The following is a 27,189-nucleotide window of genomic DNA, read 5'->3' on the forward strand; positions in this document are numbered from 1 at the left end:
CTTGTAGGAATTGTTAACATTTGGCTCAGTCTACTGTATGATATTGGGAGCACAAATGATCAACCACTTTAAAGCAAAGATAATTACTATTTACTACACTAAGTACTTTATAAATGCCAATAGCTAGATATTTTGAATAAAAAAAAATCTACAGTAGTTAAACATATTTACTGAGTAACAATGTACATCTGGTGCAAGGTGTGAGAATGAAATAAATATTCCTCTTGGTGTCTTAATCCACACATTTTGTCTATCTACTTTAAAAGAAGAGGGAATATTGCATTGATATTACCGAAAAATGATGAAAAGTTTATGAAAACTGGTCCATACTGTGAAATATGTAGATAATGTAAACATTTGATATTCATGAAGGTGCTCACTAACAATAAATAGAAATTTAGGGCCAGATTGTCTCCTCTGCTTCTGTGAGGGGAGGCAATTTGTGCTAGGGTGAGACTGCATTGCATAGTATAAATTCACCCAACCCAGTCAATAATCCATTTCTCAATGTCATTTTTCACAAGGATCTGATCCAAAGCCTATTGACTTCAATGAGCTTTCAATTTGGCTCCGATTTGGCTGCAGTAGAGCAGTGGTGATCTCAAAGGTATTGGTCCATTAGAGCCCATTAGAACAGGTAGAACAGTTTCCATCTGGGGTCATGAGAGCCTATGAGGCTCAGCTGCTGTGTGTGAATGAATAGTGGTTAGTGGTCCAGGATAAAATTGTCTAGTGTCTAAGTGATGTAAGAGCCTTTCAATGGGACTTAGTTGCTTTTCAAAATGAGACTTAAGCCTAAGCCACTGGGTACTTTTGAGGCGCTTTTCTTGTCAACGGTCATAGTTATTCTTTGGACAGAAGTGCATTCTTATGTGCATTGCAGAAAAAAATAGACATAGGAATTTTACATGTTCTTATGTTTTTACATGTAGCTATTTAAAAACTAGTTGGAAGAAAATTAATTAAACACTGACAACATGACCTTATTTTTTTCCCCTGTTTTTTTTTTTTGGTCAAGCAATTACCCTCTAATTGTTATTGACTTGAGCATCTGGCCATGCCACCCTCATGTGTATGTGTGTGGTATGCATGTAACCATGTTTTGGTTATTTTTCTAGTTTAATTTTATGGAGAGAAAAGGCAGCGCACATAAGAAACAAAATAAACAGGTATGTCAAAAATGTGTAGTTCAAATGAACAGAGACAAATATCCCTCCAAACCATCCTGTCCCATCTTTTAATGTTCTTTTATAGGTAAGGTGGTTTGGGCCTCCCATGTCAGCTGCTGTTATTTCAGCCAGATCTGCTGAAGGCTGTGCTGCTTGTCAGTGACTGATGACAGGTGCTCCTACCCACAGGGTGTTTCTCCTCTCTGCTGTCTTCTGTCATCTTCTTTTCCTTTTCAGTGTTTCTTTCTTTCTTTCTTTCTTTCTTTCTTTCTTTCTTTCTTTCTTTCTTTCATATTTCCCTGGATTTTTTATTTTACCACTTCTTGCACAATTACCTTTCAGATTCTTTCTACTTTGTGCCCTCCTCTACTTTAAGTCTGATTCTTTTTGTCTGTCCATACCCATTGTGACAGGTAGCACAGTCTACTGGATTGAGAAAAAGGCTGTGAACCAGGATCTTTTGAGTTCCAGTCCTGGCTCTTGCAGTGATGCGTAGTGTGACTTTGGGCAAGTCACTTACAATCTAATGAGATATAGAGAAGCTAAGTTCCTTGGAGGAGGAAACAGATTCTTAAAATACATATGCCTCCAAATAGGGTAGCTACATTTCTTACAATATTTTTCTATTAACAAATACAAATCAGGTAAGCAGAGAACACTTAGTTTGTGACTTACACTCCGAAAGTAAAGGATAGGGTAGTAGCAAAGGATCACACTTTGTGTCACAGATTTAGAATACATTTACTACATGCCATACACATTTTTCAAATAGCATGGCTTTTCTAAATATAAGATATGGAGTTCTCAAATCTCTTATAAAAATTATTTAAAGTGTTGTAGAAATTCATTTAAAACCATATGTCACAACATACTTAGGCATGAGGTGGTAGGTGAGAGATGGGAGGTTGTTGGTAGTATGGATGGGAGGTTGTTGGTAGTATGGAAGCAGAGCTAAAGTTGCTTAGTTTATCTGAACTGTGCACTTTCATGCCTCCCAATTATTTTTTTTAAAACAACTGCAGTGTTCCATTAACGAATTTTCTAAATGCATTAGTGGTGTGTCTGCTCAACCTTAACTCTGAACTGTTGTTTGTTTGTTGTTGTTTTTGTCTGGGATATTACCTATTTATCTACTACACAGAACTGTTGAGAATTATTTAGTTCATATTTCCACTGGGTTTTGAAAATGTAAGCCTTTCTAAAAGGACTAAGGTATTATTTCACTCCTGCTTGTTGCAACTCTTTTGTTACTCTTATTTCTATTTTTCTGCTTTGTCCTTCCTGTGTCTTTTTTTTTTTTTAAACAAACAAGTATCCTTTGCCTAACATTATTGTAGTAAGGCCTGATACGAGGCCTCGATACAAGGCCTCTGATACAAGGCCTTATGTTTCAGGCCTTCTTCTTACTACAATTATCTCCTTCCAGTAGTAAATGTAGTGTTAGGACTACGGTTCTGTGTTCCTCCACTACTGTCACTAGGGTCATCCTTCTTTATTGCTTGTCTTTTGTGCGCTTTTACCCTATACAGATGTTCCCCGACTTATGCAAGTGTTCTGTTCTGGAACGCTTTGCATAAGTCGAATTTTGCGTAAGTCCGGATTTGCGTAAGTCGGGTTTGCATAACCCGGGGAGCATCTGTATTATACATATTTCATGGGGGAGACCAGCATTTCTCAAAGTGGGGGTCCTGACCCAAAAGGGAGTTACAGGGGGTCACAAGGTTTTTTTAGGCAGTCACAGTATTGCCACCCTTACTTCTATGATGCCTTCAGATCTGGGCGACCAGAGAGCGACGGCTGCTGGCCAGGCGCCTACGCAAGCAGCAGTACAGAAGTAAGGGTGGCAATACCATACCATGCCACCCTTACTTCTGCACTGCTGCCTTCACAGTTGGGCAGCCAGAGAATGGCGGCTGTAAGCTCAAAAGTTTCTCTTTCACCAACAGAAGTTGGTACAGTAAAAGATATTACCTCACCCACCTTGTTTCTCTAATATCCTGGGACCAACATGGCTTCAACATTGCCTACAATCTTTTCCAAGTTCCTTTAATGTTCTTGCTTTTCTCTAGGAGTATCTGCTTTTCAAAACTTTATTTCCATTTTGAAAATCTATATTGACGATGTAGTTAGATAAATAATAATCCAATGTTTCTTGAAAGCTGAAGCTAGTTTGGGTGTCAACACTTATACCTTTACAGGTATGTGCTGATCTTTATTCAAAGTAAGTTTCACTGAACTAAATTATGACCAACATCTTTCTAAATGTTTATTGGAGAGGACATGCAGTTCCTCAGTAAAAAACCTGACTGAAAAACCTATTGACTATTGTTCCGCTGACAGCGCATGATTTAAACTTTGAACCTTGTAGCATGTTGTCAACAGTGGAAATTCCTGAGCCAGAGAGTGTGATGAGTCATCAGAGGCAATTACCTGCATGTCTTGTGATAGGCCCCATGGCAGCCAATCACAGGCAAGGACCCACCCACATGATGCCAGGGTAAATATATAGGCTCTTAGAGGAAGCAGTCTCTTCAGTCTGCTCAGCATCACTATCTGGTCAGGAACACTCCCACTGCCAGTAGTGTCAACCAACTGCCCTTGCTCCGGCTCCTACTCCTGCACCAGTCTGTGTCTGTTTCCATGGTAGTGTGGGTCCCTGTGTCCGGGCAGAATCCTAATTTCAGTGGAACTCTGCCTGGGTCCACACTACCCTGAACTTTTAAAAACAATATTTTCCAAGAGAGACATGGTGGGTGAAGTTTTGTGTGTTTAATTAAATTCCCACCATGTCTCTCTTGGAAAATATTGGCTTTCTTTCTGAGCTGGGAAATTAAGATGAAAAGAGAGAATTTTTCCTGACAACCTTTTCTCTCTCACATTAAAAAATATCATATTTTATATTTAAACAAAAATATTAATTGTATTAAATCTTGTGGTTATCCTCAATTGATGGATAGCATAAGTTCTCCTCCATATACATAATTGGTTGGCACAAACGTAGTGGTGTCATGCTGTCTAGAGTGGCTCATGGCCATGAGTGCCTACCTCAGGGCAGACTGTCAAAAGCAGGTCAGACACCCAAACTGGTAGTATGTTCTATAATTAGATTTCACCAAAACAGTGCCAAATTGAACTCCTAAAGTAATACAAGAGTCTTATAATGGAGTCACAGACAGTCCCCTTCTTGCACTTCTTGCATCTGAAGAAGTGAGGTTCTTACCCACGAAAGCTTATGCTCCCAATACTTCTGTTAGTCTTAAAGGTGCCACAGGACCCAGTGTTGTGAATGTGGGAATTTGGAGATGTGCCCTGGAAACAGGGCTTGGAAACATAGCATGGCTGTGTGCAGCAGTTCAGCAGAGAGGCTCTCCAGTTTGTTTTATTAAAGTTTTATTCCTTTCCCATTCACTAATTTGTTATTTAACGAACCCCAAGATCGTTACACTATTGATGAAAGCAACACATTGTAGTGTGCTAGACTCAAGAGTTTGATTTCTCCCTGGTTTCAGAGTAGCAGCCGTATTAGTCTGTATCCGTAAAAAGAACAGGAGTACTGGTGGCACCTTAGAGACTAACAAATTTATTAGAGCATAAGCTTTCGTGGACTACAGCCCACTTCTTCGGATGCATACTTCCGAAGAAGTGGGCCGTAGTCCACGAAAGCTTATGCTCTAATAAATTTGTTAGTCTCTAAGGTGCCACAAGTACTCCTGTTCTGATTTCTCCCTGTTTTCCATGAGTGGAAAAGACAAGTCTCACATACAGTAAAATATGTCAATGTTTTGTTTTTAAAAGTTCAGGGTAGTGTGGACCCAGGCAGAGTTTCACTGAAATTAGGATTCTGCCCGGACACAGGGACCCACACTACCATGGAAACAGACACAGACTGGTGCAGGAGTAGGAGCCGGAGCAAGGGCAGTTGGTTGACACTACTGGCAGTGGGAGTGTTCCTGACCAGATAGTGATGCTGAGCAGACTGAAGAGCCTCAGGGGGCCTGGGACAAAGCAATTTCGGGGGCCCCTTCCATAAAAAAAAATTGCAATTCTCTAGTAACATGTATTTGGAAATGTAAAAAATAACCAGTGAAATACATTCAAAAAATAATTTGTAATCATTTGAAAATATACAAAATACATTATTTAAAAACATTAAATGCTTTAATGGTATGTATACATTTGCAATTATATAATGGGCTGTCGCTGGGTGATGGTTGGTGCCAATGGGCTGTTGCTGCCTGGGGGTGGCGCTGCTGTTGCCCAGGGCTGGGTGGGGAGTTGGGCTCTGGGTTGGGGGGGTGCCCGGCTCACAGGGGCTGGGCTCAGAGCTAAGGGTCAGGGCTGTGGGGGGATGGGGTCGGGGGTGCCCGGCTCAGAGGGGCTGTGCTCAGAGCTGGGGGTCGGGCTGCGGGGGGGAATGGGATTGGGGGGTGTCCAACTCAGAGGGGCTGGGCTCAGAGCTGGGGGTCAAGACTGTGGCGGGGTGGGGTCAGGAGGGTGTCTGGCTCAGAGGGGCTGGGCTTGGAACTGGGGGTGAGGGCTGTGTGGGGGGGTGTCGGAGGGGTGTCTGGCTCAGGGGGCTTACCATGCTGCTTACTCCCACCTCCCCCCACCCTGGAGCCTCAGCGCATCGCGTCCAGGAGCGGCCCTGCACAGCACTGCAGCGGCGTGGCTCCATGGGACCTGAGCTCCCACTGCTCGGCCCGGAGCTCGGAGCCCTGCTCCCTTACCACGCGGCTCTGAGCGGGAGAGCTCAGGCCACGCGGCTGCAGCGCTGTCCAGGGCCGCTCCCGGATGCGGCACGCTGAGGCACCGGGGGATGGGGGAAGGCAGAGGCGGGGAGGAGCCTCCAACATTCTTGTGGGGGCCCCTGCAGGGCCTGGGGCCCGGGGCCTGGGGCAAATTGCCCCACTTGCCCCCCCCTCTGGGCAGCCCTGAACCCACAGAATATTCAGGTTGCACCCAGTGCCAACAGACCAGTTACTCACCCAGTATTTGCTTCCTAAATTTCACACCAAAGACAATGTTGGAAGTCAATTCTATAGCAAATTAACTAAAGATTTATTAACCAGGAGAAATAAATGAGAGTTATTGAGAGGTTAATACAGGTAAAATATATGTACAGGTGAGTCACAGTCTATAATTCCAAATGGTAGAAGAGATGAAGTAATCTGCCCGTTTCTCAAAAGTCTCTCAGGGCTACCCAGAATAATTCTGGGGATCTCTGTTCTTGTTTGGTTATTCTGCCCTGTTAGAATCCAAACAGTCCAGAGATGAAGGATTTTTCCTTGTGTCCATACTTATTGCTTCTTGTCACAGAAAAACAAGTTGACAGAGTCACTACCCATCTGGACTCTTTCTTTGATGATGCGGAGAGAGAGGAAAGCATTTAGAGTCTTTGATCGTCATACATGACCACTTTTTTGAAATATGCAGGGATTAGCACCTTCCTGCTATAGTCCTTCATTTGCATTACACATTTGTTCTGTTTGATGGGTTACTTAGTTACAGAGTGTTACAGAGTGTCACAGGGCACTAGTTCAGGGGGTTCCACAGTCATAAACACACACCAGGCTGTTTATCATTCACCAAGGTGTGCATTTATTTCCCTCTTACATCCCCAGAACGTGTAACCTGGGCTTAGAGCAAGGACAGACTGCCCTGTAGCCCTCACTCTTCAGCCCAGGCTCACCCTCTGAGCTTCCTTCTGAGTTCCTCTTGAGCTCCTTCCTCAGCTGCCTTTGCTTCATGTTTCGTCTCTTTATATTCTCCCCAATTACCTTGTTAGCCCAGTGATTATCATCTAGGTGGTCACAATCTCCCACCAGAGCGTGTGTAATTGTTAAGGATACGATTCAGCCATGGAGGTTATGGAAGTAATGGATTCTGTGACGTTACTGGAGCTTCATGACTTCGGCTTCAGCTGTCAGAAGCTGGGGTTGGAGTCAGGGTTGTGGGCCCCTCACCCTTGGTTTCAGCCGGGGCTGGGGATGTGTATCCCTCCCTCCCTGTGGCTGTGGCCAGTGCTGGAGACAGGGCTGTGTGCCCCCCTGGTCCCCTGCGGCCAGAGCCTGGGCTGTGCACCCACACACACACACACACACACACATTGCCGCTTTGGTCCGTGCCAGAGCCGGGTCTGTGCATCTCCCCTCCCATGGCTTCGGCTGTGGCCGGAGCTGGAGTTGCTGCTCTGTGCCCCTGCCCCATGGCTTCACCCAGGATTGAAGTTGGGACTGTGCTTCCCCTGCCCCGCCCTGCTCCTCCCCACCATGGCGGCAGGGCTGGGGTTGTCAGTCCACACCATGGGGCTTCAACTGTCATTCCTTCCCTCCCGCTACCCACCCTCTCTCCCCTCATTATTTTTAGTAAAAGTCACAGGCAGGTCATGGCTCCCATGAATTTTTTTTGTGTATATTGCCCGCGACCTGTCCATGACTTTTACTAAAAATAACCATGACAAAAACTTGACCTTAGTAATTCCCCCAGGCTTTAGCACTTTCAGTTATCCGGGATATATAGAATGCAAGTGTTCACTGTTACATTATAACATGGGGCATAGTTGAGCGAGAAAAATACATGCTTCATCCATCTGGTTTTCAGCTATGCATTTGTAAATGTTCAGTGAGGCCTGGGGCCTTGGCATAAACTGGCTCCTGGTCTGCCAGTGTCCCACCTGCCCTAAATGCATTGGAATACTTCAGGGCTGTGAGGTTCTTGTGTTTTAAATACAATATGTGAAGTAATGTTTTTGCTTGTTTGTGTAGAAGAGATAACACAATATGTTAACAGACTATGATCAACAGACTATTCCTTGTTTGACTGTTTTTCGGCTTGGAAAGAATTCCCTATGAGTTGCAAGGAAAATCTTTAATCCTTAGAGATTATGCTCAGGCGTGTAACCCCTATTCACTCTTTTTTTCATTTTAAATTGTTCAGGTGGCATTAGTTAATGAAATAGAATGAATAATTATTTAACTTGACATTTTTGTTATTTTTGCTTAACTGTGTTAACTTTGCAATCAGGGTGGATTGATTTAAAGCAAGGCAATTTAAGTCATCATTTAAATCACAAATTGGAAAGCCTTGATTTTAATCAATTTTTCCATTTGTACTTTAGTTATTTTCTAAATAACGGTGTTTTCTCATTGGTTGATATAACCATTAAAACATGTTGATTCACAACTAAATGGAGTCTTTGTACTAGATTTGGTACATCTTTTTGCTACCTAGAACAGTACGCTATGAACATCTACATTTATTTAAGCAATTATATTGCTTAATATTTTAAGATTTTTATTTATAGTACATTTTAGTATATTAGAAAATAGTGAATTATATAGTGCTTATTTACTGGATAATTAATTTTAGCTCATGATTTGTGTTACGCGGCATTAGGATAGTGATTGGAATTTAATTAAACACACAAAACAGCTTATAAAATTTATTTTTATTAAAACAACCTTAATTGTTTTTGATATATAAACTTCTCTTATCAAAACATGTTTCACATTTACAACTAAATAGTTTATTAAAGGAACAGAAGGATTAACTGTAGACAGTGAATTAAACTGACTATTTCAGTTTAACCTGGAGAAATTTTCAAATATGCCTGGATGAAAGTGACTGGAGCTTAAGTTTCTACTCACCTATGTCTCTTGAAAATGAGACAACAGTCTCATAAGTTATTTAAACTGTCCTTTAAACTGTTAAAACTAGTAGATCTCATTCCTTCCCGTCTCATTTTTATTCCTAGACTGGAAGAGAGAGACAAGTTTTCCTGCTTTTTCAACTCCCAATCGATTTCTCAGCTTTAAATGAATTAATCCAAATGAAGACAATATTATTTCTGTGTGTGAAGAAGAGGCTACTGCTGTCAAAAGTTGGTTTAGCCCTTCAACAGACTTTTGTTCCAGGTGCTTAGCTAGTGATTTCCAGCTGTGTGTTCAGTGATGTGACTTTCTTTAAAACGTCTTCAGCAAACGTGTATAGCTTGAGTGGTTCACCTCAAGCCCTGAAATTTATGATGGTTGGCATGACCATGGTGATTATTAGATGCCCATGTCAATCAGCATCATGTTTTTCAGCAGTTAGGCATCTACCCTGATACTTTTGGTGGAGAATATTGGCAAAAATGAGAGAAAAGAGGGCCGTTTTTGCATGTGCAAATTATAAGGAGCATGGCTTAGTTAGGTTCTACAGTATTACACTCTGCTTTCGTATTGGCTTATGCTATATTTTAGGTAGTGTATGGACAAGATAAAAATCTCTTTGTCTCTTGTGAAATGCCTTTGGTCTGCATTTACCTACCTATGGTTCCGAGTGGTAGTTAATAGGCACTGCAACTTTTCTGAATGACACAGGACAAGTCCTTCCTATTTCATGTCCTTCTTATTACAAGTCCTTCCATCAGATGTTGCCTGGTGGTGAGCAATACTGACAGTACCAAGTGTGTGCTATGGATTGCAAACTTCAGGGTATGTGCCTGAATGCCTCTGCTTTTGTAAATTATAATGTGCCTTTCATATTACTCAAATACATTCCTCTGTGGTTTAGTGTAGGCAGTAATTAGTTTGGATTTAGAAAACCATTTTAAATGTCTGGGTTAATTAAATATAGAAGGCTTTATTCTGATCTCAGCTATACAAGACATTGCAAAACATTATTATTGCTACTTTTATTATTAATTATTATTGTTATATGGCACTGCTCATGCAATGCTAGGCACTTTTCAGGAATTTAAAACAGGATGGATCCGAACACAGTGAGCACCCTGTCCAAAGACTGGTAGGTAGACAGAGGTTAGAGGAAGAGGAACAACAAATGGTTAGCTTTTATGCAAGTCAACATAGTAATGCTAACGCCAAGCCTTCAAAAATTCGGAGTTAGTCTCTCCTCACCAAATCGTGAGATTTTAAAAAAATAATACATTTTGTTTCTTTTTATAAATGTTCTGGGTTTTGAGCCTTTATGGTTCACATTTTCAATCTGTTCTCTGCAGTGGTGGAGGCTGTAAACTTCCTTTTTGTTTTGTAAATAAATGCTGAGATGTTCACGTAATTACATTTTTCCAAGAGCGGAGGCTTTGAGAAAAACGTCAAATGTTGCCGGACTAATGATAAAATTGCAAGAGTTGGCAGCACTGCAACTAGATCAAATGTAGGCAGCATGACAAAAGTGGGTGCTGAAGAAGGAGTTCAGAGAGAATGTAGCGGGAAAGGGACCTTGTGAATGAATTCAAACATAGTGTGAAATTTGCTGTGGGTCTTGTGTACATATGGGAAGTAGGTAAGTGATGCAGGAATATTTGTTGTATATCTTGTGTGCACAGAATATGTAAGTACTCCTCTTTATGTAATAGCTAAAAAATATACAGACTGAATAATTTACATAGGTTTATGTAATTTTGTCTCTTCTAGGGAGCATGACTTCTGCAACTTCACCTATCATTTTAAAATGGGACCCCAAAAGCTTAGAAATCAGGACTCTTACAGTAGAGAGGCTCTTGGAACCACTTGTTACACAGGTAAGTTGATTGTTTTGTACACTAGTTAGCTGTTGTCTTGAGTGTGATGCTGTATCTCAATGTATTGTTATTCTTAAATACTTATATTACAGTAGTGCTTAAGGGCTTCCAGGCAGTCTCCATGCGCTAGGCAGTGTGTAAACACATATTCAGGAGTTCTTGCTTTAGAGACTTTGCAGTCTAAGACAAATATCATAAAAAGAGTAGTGGGAGAGGAATAACATCAGACAAATACAATGTATATCTGGCTATAATAGATAATGACAATCAGCAATTATTCTTCTAACAATTATATATAAAGTAAATGCCAACTATCCCCTTTTGTTCCTCACATCATTATTAATTAGCAGTTTTCTTAAAGACATTATGGAAGAGGTGGGCCTGAAGGACAAGGGGAAGGCTTTCTTTTGAGTTTAATGCTGGCTTCTACAGTGAGAGTAAAACTGATATTAAACAAAAGTTCTATTTTTAAATGATATTTTTATGTGTGGCTCCCACACTGCGCATGTTGAATGATGTCACTTTCCAGCAAAATTGCTGCCACCATTAATATGTTTGTTTTGCCTTTTATATGTTGGAAAAAAAGGTATTTTATATTTTTCTTCAAATTACATTTGACAAGCCAGTATAAGGTAAACCTTGGCTACATGACTTTTGAGATTGCTGAAGTGATCAAATGGGTTGTGACACTCTGTACCTCGGGGGAACACCCTGCAACCCCATGTTCCCGCTATTTTCATCCTTATAATATGATTGTGTGGTATCCAATGCAAAGTTTGTCATGTCAGGTGTCTTCAGAAGGCTCATGATGCACTGAGCATTGTTGTTATAATAATGTTATAGGTTGTAATTTCATGTATATAGTTATGAGGCAGAAAATGTGTCTTCATGGCTTAAAACAAGCCCAGGAAAAACTCTCCAGGAGCAGATGGGGCAGTTCACACCTCATCAGGGCATGTGTGGGACAAACCCAGCCCAGCCTCACAGGAACAAAGGACACTGGCCTAGGCAGCAACAAAGGATCTGTTGGACTCTTGAGTGAGTGACCCCACTTCCTTTGGTCAGTTTGGGATTAGGATGAGGTAATGCTCACCTGACTCTGAAGTGGCGGGGGGGGGGGGGGGGGGAAGCCAAGAGGGAAGAAAGAACATGATAAAAGGGAGAGACATTTGCCATGCTCTCTCTCTTCCACCTCCATCTACAGACACCACCACCAAGCGACTGAAGTGCTGATCAAAGGGGAGAGCCTGGCTGAAGGGCAACCAGCCAGTCTGTAGTGAGAAGCATCTGAGTTTGTAAGGGCACCGAAAGTGTTAAGATCAGCTTAGAATGCGTTTAGCTTTTATTTCATTTGACCAAATAGCACTTGTTGTGCTTTGACTTATAATCACTTAAAAACTATCTTCTGTAGTTAATATATTTGTTTGTTTATTCTACCTGAAGCAGTGCTTTTGGTTTGAAGTGTGTCAGAGACTTCCCTTGGAATAACAAGCCTGGTACATATCAAAGTCTTTGTTAAATTGATTAATTCATATAAGCTTGTAGCGTCCAGCGGGCATAACTGGACACTGAAAGATGGAGGTTCCTAGGGTTGTGTCTGGGACCGGAGATATTGGCTAGCATCATTCGGTTGCACAATCCAAGCAGCAGCTGGCCAAAAGTGCTCACTCACATAGCTGGGAGTAGCTTACATGCTTGAGGCTGTGCAGGAACAACCCGGGAGTGGGGTTCTCACAACAGAGAGGGTAAGGCTGGCTCCCAGAGTTGAGGATTGGGGTGACCTAGCAGATCACCGGTCCAGAGAACACCAGGGGAACGTCACATGGGTGTGGCTTTCATTTAACATGTTCATGAACTCTCCTGACAAACCTAGACAGATACATCTGCTGCTAATGTGGAGAGCTCTTTTAAAATCTGCAAGATCCTAACATGCTGAGTTGGGGTGAGGAATTAGGTTATGAGTTGTCTTTCGCTCTGGTCCTGCTGATAGAAGGGGAAGTCAGGCAAAGTTATAGCAGGATGACTCTGTTAGGCAGTAATAGGTCAGGAGAGGGCAGCCTTTATTAAAGGGTGAAAAGTCTGCCAGGAGGGGAAAGTTCCAGGGTCTCTGAGAGGATGGTCGAAGACTTCAGACAAAAGCAGTAAAGCTCCTGTTAGGTTGGGACTAGTGATTTAAACTCAGGTTTCTGGATTTGCCTTGGTGACATTTGGTGTTGCTGGATTTAAGATCAGCAAGACCCATGTACATAATGTAAATAATTATACCTGACTTTGTGGCATCATTTTATCCAACAATAGAAACTAACATGTGCCCTGAAGTCCACCACCATTTGGATGAGTGCAGCAACATGCTGATTTTTTTTCATAGTTTGGCAGCAAGATGAGAGTGGGAGGCCAGCAGATCAAGGGATGTGATCATTCCCCTCTATTCAACATTGGTGAGGCCTCATCTGGAGTACTGTGTCCAGTTTTGGGGCCCACACTACAAGAAGGATGTGGAAAAATTGGAAAGAGTCCAGCAGAGGGCAACAAAAATGATTAAGGGGCTGGAGTACATGACTTATGAGGAGAGGCTGAGAGAACTGGGATTGTTTAGTCAGCAGAAGAGAAGAATGAGGGGAGATTTGATAGCTGTTTTCAACTACCTGAAAGGGCGTTACAAAGAGGATGGATCTAGACTGTTCTCAGTGATAGCAGATGACAGAACAAGGAGTAATGGTCTCAAGTTGCAGTGTGGGAGGTTTAGGTTGGATATTAGGAAAAACTTGGTCACTAGGAGGGTGGTGAAGCACTGGAATGGGTTACCTAGGGAGGTGGTGGTATCTCCTTCCTTAGAGGTTTTTAAGGTCAGGCTTGACAAAGCCCTGGCTGGGATGATTTAGTTGGGGATTGGTCCTGCTTTGGGCAGGGGGTTGAACTAGATGACCTCCTGAGGTCCTTGCATCCCTGATATTCTATGATTCTGTGAATGCACAGTCTAGCTTCAGGAGGGGGAAATTGAACCAGTTTGTACATTTCAGAGTTTGTGATGGTCCCTAAGCAACTTCTTGATTTCATAGATTTTTGAGGCCATAAGGGAACTTTAGATTTCCTAGTCTGACCTCCTGTATAACACAGGATTTCAACCAGCCACCTTGTTTCGAGTCCAATAACTTGTGTTTGACTAAAGCATATCTTCCAGAAAGGAATCCACTCTTGAGCTGAAGACTTCAAGAGGTGGGAAATTCACTGCTTCCCTTGAATTTGTCAGCCATTGGTTCTCATTATGCCTTTCTCAGATAGATAAAAGATCCTGTTAATCCTGGTATTTTCTCCTGTAAAGGTACTTGTATACTGTAATAAAGACACTGCTCAATCTTCTTTTTTATAAACCAGATACATTGAGCTTCTTAAGTCTCTTGCTGTAGGAATATTTCTTCAGTTTTCAAATAATTTTTGTTGGTCTTTTCTGCTTTGCTTATGACTGGCCCTGCTAGTATGAAATGTTCTGAGCACAATACATTTATTTTTAACAGAAACATATTACACAAAAATGATTGCTTTTTAATTTGTTTGACAGTGATGTTCCATCTCCTTTCCATATATGGAAGTCTTCCTGTGGAATTCTGTTGCTGTGACATCTCATGGTCAATGTAGTCAGCCCTTTGCTCCCACTAAAATGGAATTGTAGGAGACACATTGAAAATTATATAGGGCCTTTTCAAAAAGAGTGTAAGCTAAAATATTCAAGTTCTTCTCAATGTGATTTCCTTTGTCTATTCCACTGTAGGTGTGTGCATGCCTCGTGCATGGTTGACAGAGGATTTTTCCCTCAGCAGTATCCGTTGGGGCAGCACAAGTGCCCTCTTGTAACTCATGCCACTGTACACCAGTATAAAGGCCCAATCAGCTCCCGACTCCCCTCAGTGCCTTCCTGCCACCGGTGACGGTTGTTGGAGCTGTTATCTTTGCATTGGCAAGTCTTCCCTCCCTTCTTGTGTATATATAGTACCTGTCAAGTTAGTTTAGCATAGAGTAGTGTATTTTGTACATAGCTAGAGATTAGAGTAAGTTTAGTTTAGTTTAGTTCTTAGAGACGTGCAATCTCTGGGGCCCGTTCGGGCACTGATCCAGTGCTGAAAGGCAAATGTTGTGTTCTGCTTGCTTCAAGGCCTGCTGCTCATGTGGCAAACTTATGTCAGTGAGCAACCTTTACCCCAGCTGCCTTAAATATTTGGGGGAGCACATGTAGATGACAAATATCACATTTGTAGAGGGGTTCAAACCTTGTTCCAAAACGGACAGGGCTGCCAGGCTGAAATACTTAGTCATGGAGTCTGCATTTCACCCTCCATTGGAACATTACCACTTGGAGCAGATACTGAACATGTACATGTCTTTCAGCCTTAACACTTTTTCCCCTTGCTTTTGTGGTTTTATGTTATGATCTATATGTAATATACCTAACTCACACACAAGTGTTTTTGTGTACTAATAGGAAGAGATTCAGGCAAAATAGGCTTTACTGGTAATACCCAAATAACTAAAACAAAACTCATCACAGCTGGCAATAAGCATTTCTTTCTTAAACAACATATTATACATTCAGTTACACAGAATTTACAATGCAATTGTTAATAGTGGCATCTGGTGACTTCCAGTAGTTATAGAACCAGGGGGAGATTATTCGGAAATGAAAATTGTTGAATAGGTTACAAAAATTTTGGATGCAGAAGCAATGCAAAAATATATTTAAACTTCTTTGTTCTTCTTCTTTACACCTTCAACTAAGAAATATTTGCCAATTTTTGTAAATATAGGTGCCTAAATCTGTATTTAAATACCTAAATATTGACCTGACTCTTAAAAGGTGCTGAGCATCTATCGCTTCCATTGAAGTCAGTGGGTGCTACAGGTACTCAGTGCTTCTAAATTCAAACCATTTTTAATTAGTCACCAAAATTTGAATATTTTAGCTTATATTCTTAATGCTCGTGATGCAAAAGATTTCAGGGACATTTTGCAAAAGTAGAAACAGTAATATCCAGCTCTTTGGGACCTAAAGGTTTAGGCCTAATTTTCAAATATGGGTGCCTAAATTTAGATTCTTAAGTTCATATTTAGGCATATAAATAAGTGACCTGAATTGCAAAAGCACTGAGCACCCAACTAATGTCATTTAAGTCTTGAAGAATATATATTAAAAAAAGTTGAATTGAAAAATGGGTTTAAAAAGGAAAAAAATGTCCAAGAAAAAGTGACCCATTGAGCCAAAAATGTTACATTAAAACTGAATTTTAGACAAGTTAATTAAAGTTCCAAATGAGAAACTATGGAAAACCTGTTAAGCTGATTAAAAAAATCAATTAACCGATCATGAGCATTCATAAGAAATGATAGAATTACTTTTACATGAGGAAACCCTGGATTAGCAGACTAATTAGAACTTACATAGCTGTCAGAGATCTAAGAACATGAGAACTTGCTAAAGCACCCATATTCCCATTGCTTGCCATCATATTGAAAGGACAATAGATATGCTATGCCACATGCCATTTGACTTTCTTATTACTGCTGTTATTAAGTGGGCTTTTTAGGAAGAAATTTAATTGAGAAGAATTTAGCAGAATTTCTATTTCTTACAGAAAAATACTGAATAGATTTATCTAATGATTACAGTTGTCATGTTTGTCTTTCCTCTGTTTCACTCATTCTACAACTAACAATAAAAAGTAATTACTGTATTTGTGGCCTTCTTTGTTTTATGAAGGTTTATTACAATTTACCTTCATTATAAAATTTTGTATTTATGAATACTACATCACACATAAATGTAACTCAAGTATCAAAGGGGTAGCCATGTTAGTCTGGATCTGTAAAAGCAGCAAAGAGTCCTGTGGCACTTTATAGACTAACAGACATATAGGAGCATGAGCTTTCGTGGGTGAATACCCACTTCTTCGGATGCATAACCCTTTGCTGCTTTTATAAATGTAACTGGACATAGTTCCTCAAGGAACAATATGCACCTTAGCACATAATGACCAAAGTGACTGATAGGTTTATTTCCATAGGATGAGATTTAACAAAAAGCTATCTAAAATCATTGAGGTTAGTAAGGGCTGAATTCTGTGCTCAGATATTTGTGTACAGCTTCCACTGGCCTCTGTGGAAACTGCACCCGAATAGGTGGGGGTTGACTTTGGTTCATAAAGATTACGGATAGTTCTGGATAATATTTTAATATAAATGGTGTTTAGTAGTTTGAAAAGTTATCCACATTTACACTCCGTATTGCCTTTGTCGTCCCCCGCTGCACCTTATGCTCTCTCCACGTCCTTCACTGTTGTTGATGACACTGGTAGACCTAACTTCAGCTGTTTCAAAACCTGTGATGGAAAGGTGATTAGACCCTCCAAATGCAGGGTTTTTTTCATAGAATCATAGAAGATTCGGGTTGGAAGAGACCTCAGGAAGTCATCTAGTCCAACCCCCTGCTCAGAGCAGGACCAACCCCAACTATGGCACATTCATAAGAGGATTCTGTAATATAAGGAAGCCAGATTAATTGCTTTATTGATTATGAATAGTCTAGACTCTAGAAAAAACTAGAAGAATTAGTTTGCCTTTGTGTTCCAGTCATGTCACCCAAATGGTGGGCCACTAGTTCCTCTTAGTAATACAATTTGCACAAAGGACAATGGTTGGCAAAAACATCTATTATAAATATGAGCAGATTAAATTATTACAGAGCATTCACTTTCAGTCACAAAGGGAAAATTATAGGACTGTGACTATTACTGCCGTTTTTGTTATGGTAGTACCGAGGGTCTTCAAACAGGGATTAAGGCCCTATTGTACTAGTCAATATACAAACCCCCTTCTACACACTTCACTCCCCAAAACCCCAAAGGTTTATATATGTTAATTGTTTACATACTATAGTAGTAAGGATTTAATTCAAACTACTTTCCCCCTTTCTTACTTGTGCCATTGTGTTCCTTCTGGCAGGAGTATAGTACTACAGTTTACATAGATTTTTAGCTCCTGGGCAGCATGGCGTTAAACATGTTGTTAAAGTGTAGTCCTCAGTTGTTTTTGGTTTGTATGATAATTTTTAACATGGCAATAACTTTATTCTGGCACTTCTAGAAATCTTGACAGATGATATTGCCTTAGAAGTACAGTAAGTACTAAAGCACTTAAAGGAACTGATCATGTAAACAAGATATTTTGTGCTTCTTATGTTTTCAAAAAATGCAACTTCTGTAAGAAGAATTTAAAATTAATTCTGCTAGATGGAGTTTTTTTTAGTATACAGCTATACTGTAGGGTTTTTGTTTTATGTTCAAAGCAAGGCAATTTTGTATTGCAATTATAACACATTGTACTACCTTCAAGAACTGGGGACATTTAGCACCACATTAGCTCAGAGAAACATAAAGATCATGTATGGTAAATGCAGAGATATCGATTATTCAGAGTGAAAGTTTTTCTGTAGTGTCAATTAGTAAAATTAAGAAATCTATATAATATACATATGATTTGATGTAATTCCAAATTGCTTTAATGTAAGTGAACAGTAGCATCATACTAACAGTACTACAGTTATGTCTGGGGTGGCACTTCAATTCTAAGCTTTTATTTGTAATGGTTTATAATCAAGCCCAACAAGAGATAGATTAAAACCCAGAGAAGAATCTAAAGTAAAATGTTTAGGGATACTTTAAAAAAATTGTATTTAGCAATTTCTAAATGATCAAAGCATGGGAAATAGTGGTTTTTCAGCCATTACCAGAGTTCAGATTCTATTTGCTCTTGGATAACCCTGGAGCTCATTGCATTTAAACTCTAAATCTGGCACATATCTAGTACACCACGAGGAATGTACGATTTACTGAGTTGGGGCAGGTGGGAAGTGCTTTGGAAATAGTTATAGACATGGTTTATCAGACTTGCACAGTGCATTATTTTCATCATCAATTTTAAATGTATATTGGCACAGGTATGCAAGTAGGCATACATACTTTGGACACCCACGAGAGCCCAAGTTTCTCCCCCATCCTGGCACACATACACATACACAGCTTGGCAAACAGTCTTTCCTCTGTATATTCTTCTGAATCTCCAAACATGTCAGTGGCCATCTAAAGGGCTAGTGCACTGTGCCTGTGAGAGAGCAGGAAATTGGTGGCACCATCATCACAGCTGGATAGTGGAGCTAATGATCTGCTTTTCATTTTTTATTTTATTTATATTAATAAATAATTGATTATATATTTGAATGTTAACAACGTGCTTTGTACAGTTTAGTACGAACAGGAGATCCACACCCAAGAAGTTTATAATCTACATTAAAATATAAAACAATACATTTAGTGATCCAGAAGATTAGGGAGGTGGAAGTATCACAGGACAACAATTACTTGGACTTTTGTTTTAGCTGTTATGAATATGAACCAACACAGTCCTGCTTTCTGTACCCTCACAGCGCATGACTGAAATAATAGAGACGTATGAACGGTGCCTATTCAGCTCAATGGATGTTAACTTGGAAGCCTGTCTGTCATGTTCTCTGCATTTCTTCCCCGAAGTGGCTGTATGTCTAGAACTTGAATACAGCTTCAACCGTCCATCTCGTCCATAAACCCTGCCTGAATTCATGTTTTAAAGCACTGGCAGCAAGTAGTAATCCACTGAATGATTTATCGATGATTGGCTAGTGGCATGGAGAGCAAAGGGTGGTGGGAATAATAAGTGATGAGAACGGAGATGTAGGCAGGAGTTGAGCTGTGCAGCACTTTCTGGGTGCTGACAAGTAGTTTGTTTGACATGAAAGGTGAGGGTGAGTTAGTGGGGTAATTTCGAAAAGGAGATGGTGTTTCTCACAGTGCAGGAAAGCTAAGGAGTTCCAACTCCCTTGCAGGCTATCTTGGGCTCGGAGTACTCTAGGGCATACAATTCCAGAACATGCAGAATTTGAACAGAATTCAAACCAATAACCAGCTCCCACATTCCCAATTAGTGTCAAATGCAACAGTGCTTTTCTTTCCGACACCCCCAGCCTGTCCCAGTCGTATTTCATCCACTGTCAGCCTGCTTCTCTCCCAGTCTTCTCCCCTCACCTCCAGCATGTCCAAATTAGTTCTCCCCACTGCCCCCACTCCCTTTTCCTGTCTCACCCTCCCATCATGCTCAGCTCCTATCACTCTCCAGCCTCTCCTCTTGTCAGTATAACTCCTCCCTTACAGCCTGTCTCTGCCCCACCATGAAGCGCCTCTGAATTCCGGTCTGGCTACTATCTTCTCATTCATGCTGCCTGGGCAGCGCCAGCAGGGCAGCATGGAGAGAGAGTCCCCGTGCTCTCCGTTCTGGTGCCTGAAGCCACAATGGACCCCAGCAGCTAGGAGGAGGAATTGCAGGCAACTTTCTGATCAGCCGCTGCAGCCCTGGGATGATGTATGAGCAGTCTGGTCAGCACACAGTTGCTATGTGAGGGTGGAGTGTGCGCAGTGCAGAGAAAATCTTCAAAATAGTTAGCTGCCAAACGCTAACAAGCCTCCACTGAGCACGTGGAAATGGAGGGTATGTTTGCACTGCAGCTGGGACCAAGTCTCTCAGCCTGAGTAGAGAGACCCACTCTAGCAGGGCTCACAGGGGTGCAGTAAAAGTAGAAGCATGGATGTTGTGGCTCAGACAGCAACTCAGCCCATCCGACCCCGAGTCTGAGCTTGGCTGGCTAGCTCAAGTGTTTGCCAAAGCTGCAATGTACATGCTGCTATTTTTAGCACACTAGGTTGAGCCCCCTTAGCCGGAGTCTGTCTGCTCTGGCTCAGGGGCTCACTCTCAGCTGTAGTGTAGACATATCCTGAGAGACTTGTCATTTGGCAAATTTTCACTGAGATAGCAAAAGGCATTTTCCTAACACTAGGGTGACTCTCCTGCTAAATTTCAATTGACTTCTCCAAAACACGTAGGTCCTAGAGCTTCCCAACTAAAGAGTGGTGAGAAATTTTTAGCACAGGCAAACCGTATTTTCACCAATTTTGGTTTTTTTTGGAAATGGCTAACTGCTTTTGCTGAAATTTTCAACAAAACAACAAAAAATCAGTGTGATGCAGATACCCAGCATACACATTTTAGCCTGAACAGTTAGTTTGGCAAAGTAAGAAGTAACTGAAAACAAGGTTTATAATGGAAAGTGTTAGACAGCCTTTTAACCATAGGTGTCACAACTAGTAACTACTATAATTACAGTAAACTAGTGTAACATTATGGTTGAAATTTCAAGTGCACAAAAGGGAGAACATTAAGAACATAAGAACGGCCATACTGGGTCAGACCAAAGGTCCATCTAGCCCAGTATCCTGTCTTCTGACAGTGGCAAATGCCCGGTGCCCCAGAGGGAATGAACAGAACAGATAATCATCAAGTGATCCAGTCCCTGTCGCTCATTCCCAGCCTCTGGCAAATAGAGGCTAGGGACACCATCCCTGCCCAACCAAGTTAAAATCCTCCACAAGGAATATGTAAATTAATATTTTAAAATATATGCCATGTACATTATTCCAGACTGCTACATATGTTCAAGAGACTGAACTCCATTTTCAGGGGAAACATATATTTTTCTTGGATCTTAAATTAATTAATATTCTGAATTCTTATTTTGTTTATTAAATAGATAATACCAGTTAATTGAGGGAGGTTGCTTTTAGAGTAAGATTTACAAAATTAATAAAATAAGAAAGCTCTACAATGTTTAGTGAAAAGTATTAGTATGTTTTGGTGCATAATGTATTTTCTCAGCTTGTCTAAAAAGCAATTCCATGAACTCTGTCAAAATGTCTTGTGAAATTAAATGTCATATTCAAAATTAGGTTAATAATTCATTGTTGTGTACCAAAAATGATTTACTAGTGTATCACGTACTATGTGGTAGTGTTGATCTGAACAAGATGGAAAGTGATCAGCACACTAACCCCTAAACTCAACTTTTATCTCAAATATATAAACAGAAATAAGGAAGGTGTTATCAGATAACATTAATTGAATTAAAGGATGGGAGTGTAATTAATGACAATCAACATGGTTTAATGGAAAATTGTTCTTGTCACAGACACTTAATAACATTTTTTTTATCAGATTACAATTTTGCTTGATAAGGGAAATGCTGTTGACATAATAGATTTCTGTAAGCCATTTGATTGACTGCCACATGACATTCCAACTGATTTTGTATAGTGCTTTTAAAAAAGTGTAGCACATATTGATTGGATTAAAAATTGCCTAACACATAGATTTCAAAAAGTACTGGGGAACCATCATCCAATGGGTTTTTTTCAAATGGAGTCTTGTAGAGATCTGTTCTTGGCCCAATGCTATTCAATATTTTTATCAATGATCTGGAAGAAAATAAAAAAAAATAATTACTGGCACAGTTTAAAGATTTACATCAAAGAATGGTGGAGTGATAAATAATGTCAGCTTAATTCTATAGACCGCTTAGTAAACTTGGCTAACTTGAACAATGCAATTTTAATATAACCAAATGCAAGGTCAAACATTTAAAAAGAAGGAATGTAGGTCACAATTACTGGAATAGGGTCTGTATTCTGGAAGGCAGTGACTCTGAAAGGAACTTAAGGGTCATGGTGGATAACATCTGAACAATGAGCTCAAAATGCAATTCAATGGCTAAGAGCTAATATGATCCTTGAAGGTAAATATGATCCTTGGTCGTGCTAGTGAAGGTTTGGGGCTGGACTTGATGACCTTTCAGGGTCCCTTCCAGTTCTATGAGATAGGTATATCTCCATATATTTTATTTTAGAAGTGGGAGAATATCAAACACAAGTAGTATTATCACTGTAATACAGCATTAGCAAAACCATTCCTGGAATACTTTCCAGTTCTGGAATCCACACTGTAAAAATTATGTTGACAAATTGGAAAGGGTTCAGAAAAGAGCTAAAAAATTATATGAAGTCTGGGGAACTTGTCATAGAGTGAAAGACTAGAAAAACTCAAAATCTACTTAGTTTTTCCAAGAGAAGGTTAAGAGGTCACTCGGTCAGGATCTATATAAGCTTTTGCATGGTAGTAGAGGCCTTTTAAATCTAGCTTAACCAGATCGTATGGCTGAAAGCTGATGCTAGAAATATTCAAATCTGAAATAAAATACAGATTTTTTAACAGTGGGGTAATTAGTCATTGGGATAATTCTATGTGGAGGATTCTCTTTCTTTTGAAGTATTTAAATCAAGATTGGATGTGTTTCTAAGATATATGCTATAGTTCAGGCCCTTCATTTTTGGTTTTTATTTTGTGTAAATTTAGTGTTTGTTACTAAAATTAAAAAAAAATGCAAAAAATGGACTCCACGGTTTTCTGGGTAAGTATCAGGATTCTGGAACTAGAAGAGATGGATGAGGCAAGGGTGCCATCTCCTCATACTGCCTCCTCCATATCTTCCACTTATGCACCTGCTCCAGTTATCAAGCCACCAACTCTTCTTTCAGAGCGGGAGAGTTGGACCTGGGGGGTTCTCCCTTGGATCCTGTGGGGTCTATCCCGGTTGCCAAGCTGCCATCTCTCCTCCTAGAGCAAGGAGCTGGGCGCAGAGAGTTTCCCAAAGAACTGTCCAAGTTACTGAGCTGCATCCAAAATTTGACTGAAAACTGGTTCAAACAAATAAACAAACAAACAAACAATAGCTTTTTGTAAAACCGAGGACATTTTTGGTAAAAATCAGTAAAAACTGAAAATGAAGGGCCTTAGCTATATAGTTCAGTCAGAAGTTACAATACTATTCAGGAATTATTGCATCAAAATCTATTGGCTATGTTATATAGGGAGCTCAGATTGGATAATAAATATGGATCCTTCTGACCTTAAAATGTATAAATCAAGCAAGAAAATGATAATGGATATTAATCTCACTTTGTAGTTAAAACTCCCAAGAGACCAAAGATTTGATTTGTAACCCAGAGAATTAAAATGAGATGCTTCCGTGGGCTTTGGAGGAGACCCAGAGAGACTAAGCTATGTATTGAGAATGAAGCTTGAGCTGTAGTACATTTAAAAATCTCATTTGCTTTATTATTGTTCACTGCATTAATTTGCTATATGACCTCATACAGTGTTTATCTTAAAAGTTAAAAAAGCTCCCCAATCATCCTGATTACTGAAGAAATAAACCAATTACCAGTTCTTGCTTTTAAGTCTTAATTAAGTTAATGTTGTTCTGTGTAAGCTTTTGGAAAATGATAGATTTTTCTTTTTGCATAACACATTATGCAGTTCTCAGGTATGTGCATTATTTACTTAGGATTCTTTGACATTCAAATATATTGCACAATCATTTTGTCCATTTTTTCCCTTCCTGTGCTAATTACCTGGGAATATTTATTGCCATTGTTGGATGTACACCTTTTCATTGAAATTTACATAGCTTAAGGTCCTAACAAATCTTTCTTTGGCTGGCTGTCATTTTAATCTTTCAGAAAAAAATGCATTTGGGTCAAACTGGCTGGCAGAAACTGCCCTCTTCTGGCTAGATATGTTTAACTAAACATTGCTTCTCACTCTGAGAAGTGTGTAAATGAAATGCAGTTGAGGTATGTTAAAATGTTTGTCTTAAGCAACCTACTAAAATCTTTATGTAATCTTTAGTTCTTCCACTTGTTAAAATCCAGGTAATAACCCTCTCCTATTACAAGTTCATTTGTGGTTAGTGTCTCTACCTGAAGATCGCAGCTCAGAGTAATCTATGCTCTAATTGTGAAGAAATGTTTTCTGTACATGAACTTAAGGAGTTTGTGGTGTCTGCATTTTTCAAAGGCTGATTAACCATTTGTCCTTCATGTAGGTCTGCTTAAATCTGCGTTATGTTGGTCACCAGGCATTGTGCTATGAAACTTTAACCTGTTCCTGTGATATAGTGGGAATCTTAAATATGTCTAATTAATTTACAGCTCATTGGACACTCAGATTCTAATATGAAGACCACTTTAGAAAAGTGTGCAATAAATATTGCCTTCATGTGAGTTGAACAGAAGCATTTCTTTTATATCAGGCAACTGGTTTATGATTAAACATAGCTGGGGGAAAGCAAGTTTTGAATGCAAATTTCAAAATTGGATTTGAACCCGCTTCTTCTTCTTTTATTGTTTTTAACAGTTTCTCCATAATTGTACCTGACTTGTTGGCTCATGTTGTGCAACTAAACAAACAGAAGGCTGGTTGCTCAAATTTTCAGTGTTGGTTCACAGCCAGCTTGTAAATAAAAGGCTATTGAGCATTCACCACAACCAGAACAAAGAACCTGCCTGAGCGCCTGCTATTTATGTAAATGTTTTGGTTTAAAAAAATAGTCTAGTCTCTGAAAGAAGCAGCAACATGATGGAACATGCACTGAAGACAGAATTGATAACATAGATCCCCATAACTGAATAAGAAATATACTTTATTTTTTCCCTTTAAGAAATTGTCAATGTATACATAAAATTTTCAACTTTCACAAAATTCTGAATATTATAATTCAACAAACAAAAATTTAAACTATTCAGTAAAAATCTTCCCCTCCCCACACACACATACACACCAAAGAAAGAAAGGTTATTGCATTATTTGCCCTGATTTTTGGTTAAGTCTGTTTAATATGCGCCTTCCCCCAACAAACAAACAAAAAACGGATATAATCAGTTCAACTGTGTCAAATAGTCTTTTTGTTGTCTTTGAGCCAAATTATGGTTCAGCTGGAGCATGGGCCTAAGGGGTACCTTGTACAAACTATTCTGTTGTATAATTGGGCTGTGATGAGCCTGTTAGAGAAAGATATACCTCGAGGGCCCAAGATGAAGACAAGCTGCAAACCACAAACCTGAACCTTGTATTAACTGTGTTTGTCACCAACACACATCTGAGGTACATCCTGTGCATCTGCCTCATGGAGATGTGTAAAATACATTTTGACAGTTAACTGCTCAGAGCCAGTTCCAAAGATTTAGAATGTGGATTACCTGTACATTCTCTAGGGAGTTTGGTTACATTTTATTTTTCTATGATTGATGGAGGTCCACACAGGGACACTGCCAGCATTGCTTTTGGGATAAGGAAACATCTGCTCCAATATGACTGGTACCTTTTCTCTGGTTCTCAGTTGCAAGAGACTTGATATTTTCTTTTGTACTGGGTTTTGGTGTGGCCACTAACTGAGGGAAATACCTCATTAAGTGATCTCCAGGACTCATTCTAAAGAGAGAACCTACAATGCCAAGACAAAATGGGAAAAATGGTCTCAAAAATGACAGGTTAGAAAATGAAGTTCGTCTTAAGTTTTATTACAGCTTTATCCTACACAGCTACAGATCTGCTGCTTAAAAGCAGATGCTGCTTGTTGCTGAATTGGAGAATGAAGATTTTTGTCTCCTCTGTCAAGGTTTACAAGTCTACCTCAGCTAATTCAGTGGGGGTTGCTGCTAGAAACATCTTAACAATAAAATATGCTGGTACTGAAAGAGTTCTTTTGGTAGGAACATGGTTATTCTGAAAGCTCTAGCTATTGACTTCGTTATTTTCAATGTTTTTTAAAGGATCCTCTCTGTTTTAGAACAGAAAAGGTCTGAGACTTCAAATGAGAGACAAGATGGGTGAGGTAATAACTTTTATTGGACCAACTTCTATTGGTCACCCACCTTGTCTCTTTAATATCCTGGGACCGACACAGCTACAACAGTACTGAATGAGACTTCAAATGACAGATTAAATCAGGGGTGGTAGAACTCAGGTGACAGGCAGTGGGGCTAGCACCTATTGTGGAGACTTCACCCCGGCATAAACTCATGAATGCTGGGGGTGGCGGCGAGACCAGGACCCAAATGAGCTGGATCATTAGCCACAGGGCCCATGATCAGGCCAGGGAACAATGAGCAGCACCCAAAAGGCCTGGGATGGGCCCAGGAGTAGGTAGGAACCCTAGCACCCTCCTTAGCCTGAATCCGGCTCCCTCCCCAATTAGTCTTAGTGCCTCTCTTATCCCTTCCTATCCCTCTGCACCCTCCTCATTCACAGGGAACTTGCACCCCCCAAATTAAATGAGTTTGGATTGAGCTACAGCAGACAGATCCAAAGTATGAAGCTAAGGCCTGTCTAAACTACAAAGTTAACCCAACCTAAACCTTCAATGGAAGAATTCTTCTCTCAACCTAACGTCCCGCCTTTCGGGGAGGTGGATTGCCTGCTCTGATGGGTATGTATGTAGTGTCTATGCTGAAGCACTACACGCCTTCTGTAGTGGTTCAAGAGTAGAAGAGCTCTATGACTATCTCACAGTGCTATAACTCTAGCTAATTACCTAGCAGCTGTGTCAAGTACATTTTAGGATGCTTTCATGCTTTCTGCAAGGCTGTCTCTGATTTTATGTATATTCTCATTTAAGTAATGTGGGAGCCATATGCCACTGGAGGGCCTTAGCTATAAGGTTGGGTCCCAGCATTTGGGGCAATCAGCTGATTCACC

At 40.2% G+C, this 27,189-nt stretch overlaps 1 protein-coding gene across 2 annotated transcripts in view; it reads left to right on the forward strand.

Moving 5' to 3' along the window:
* The window catches only part of CTNNA2 (catenin alpha 2), a 747,858-nt gene that overhangs the window by 87,144 nt on the left and 633,525 nt on the right, over positions 1 to 27,189 (forward strand). For both annotated transcript variants that reach the window (XM_054029838.1, XM_054029839.1), the window contains exon 2: positions 10,586 to 10,692. In XM_054029838.1, the coding sequence (XP_053885813.1) occupies positions 10,591 to 10,692 (102 nt within the window). In that variant the 5' untranslated portion in view covers positions 10,586 to 10,590. The remainder of the gene's footprint in view (positions 1 to 10,585; positions 10,693 to 27,189) is intronic.

The sequence above is a fragment of the Malaclemys terrapin genome, chromosome 5, assembly GCF_027887155.1.
Source record: "Malaclemys terrapin pileata isolate rMalTer1 chromosome 5, rMalTer1.hap1, whole genome shotgun sequence".
Lineage (NCBI taxonomy): Eukaryota > Metazoa > Chordata > Testudines > Emydidae > Malaclemys > Malaclemys terrapin.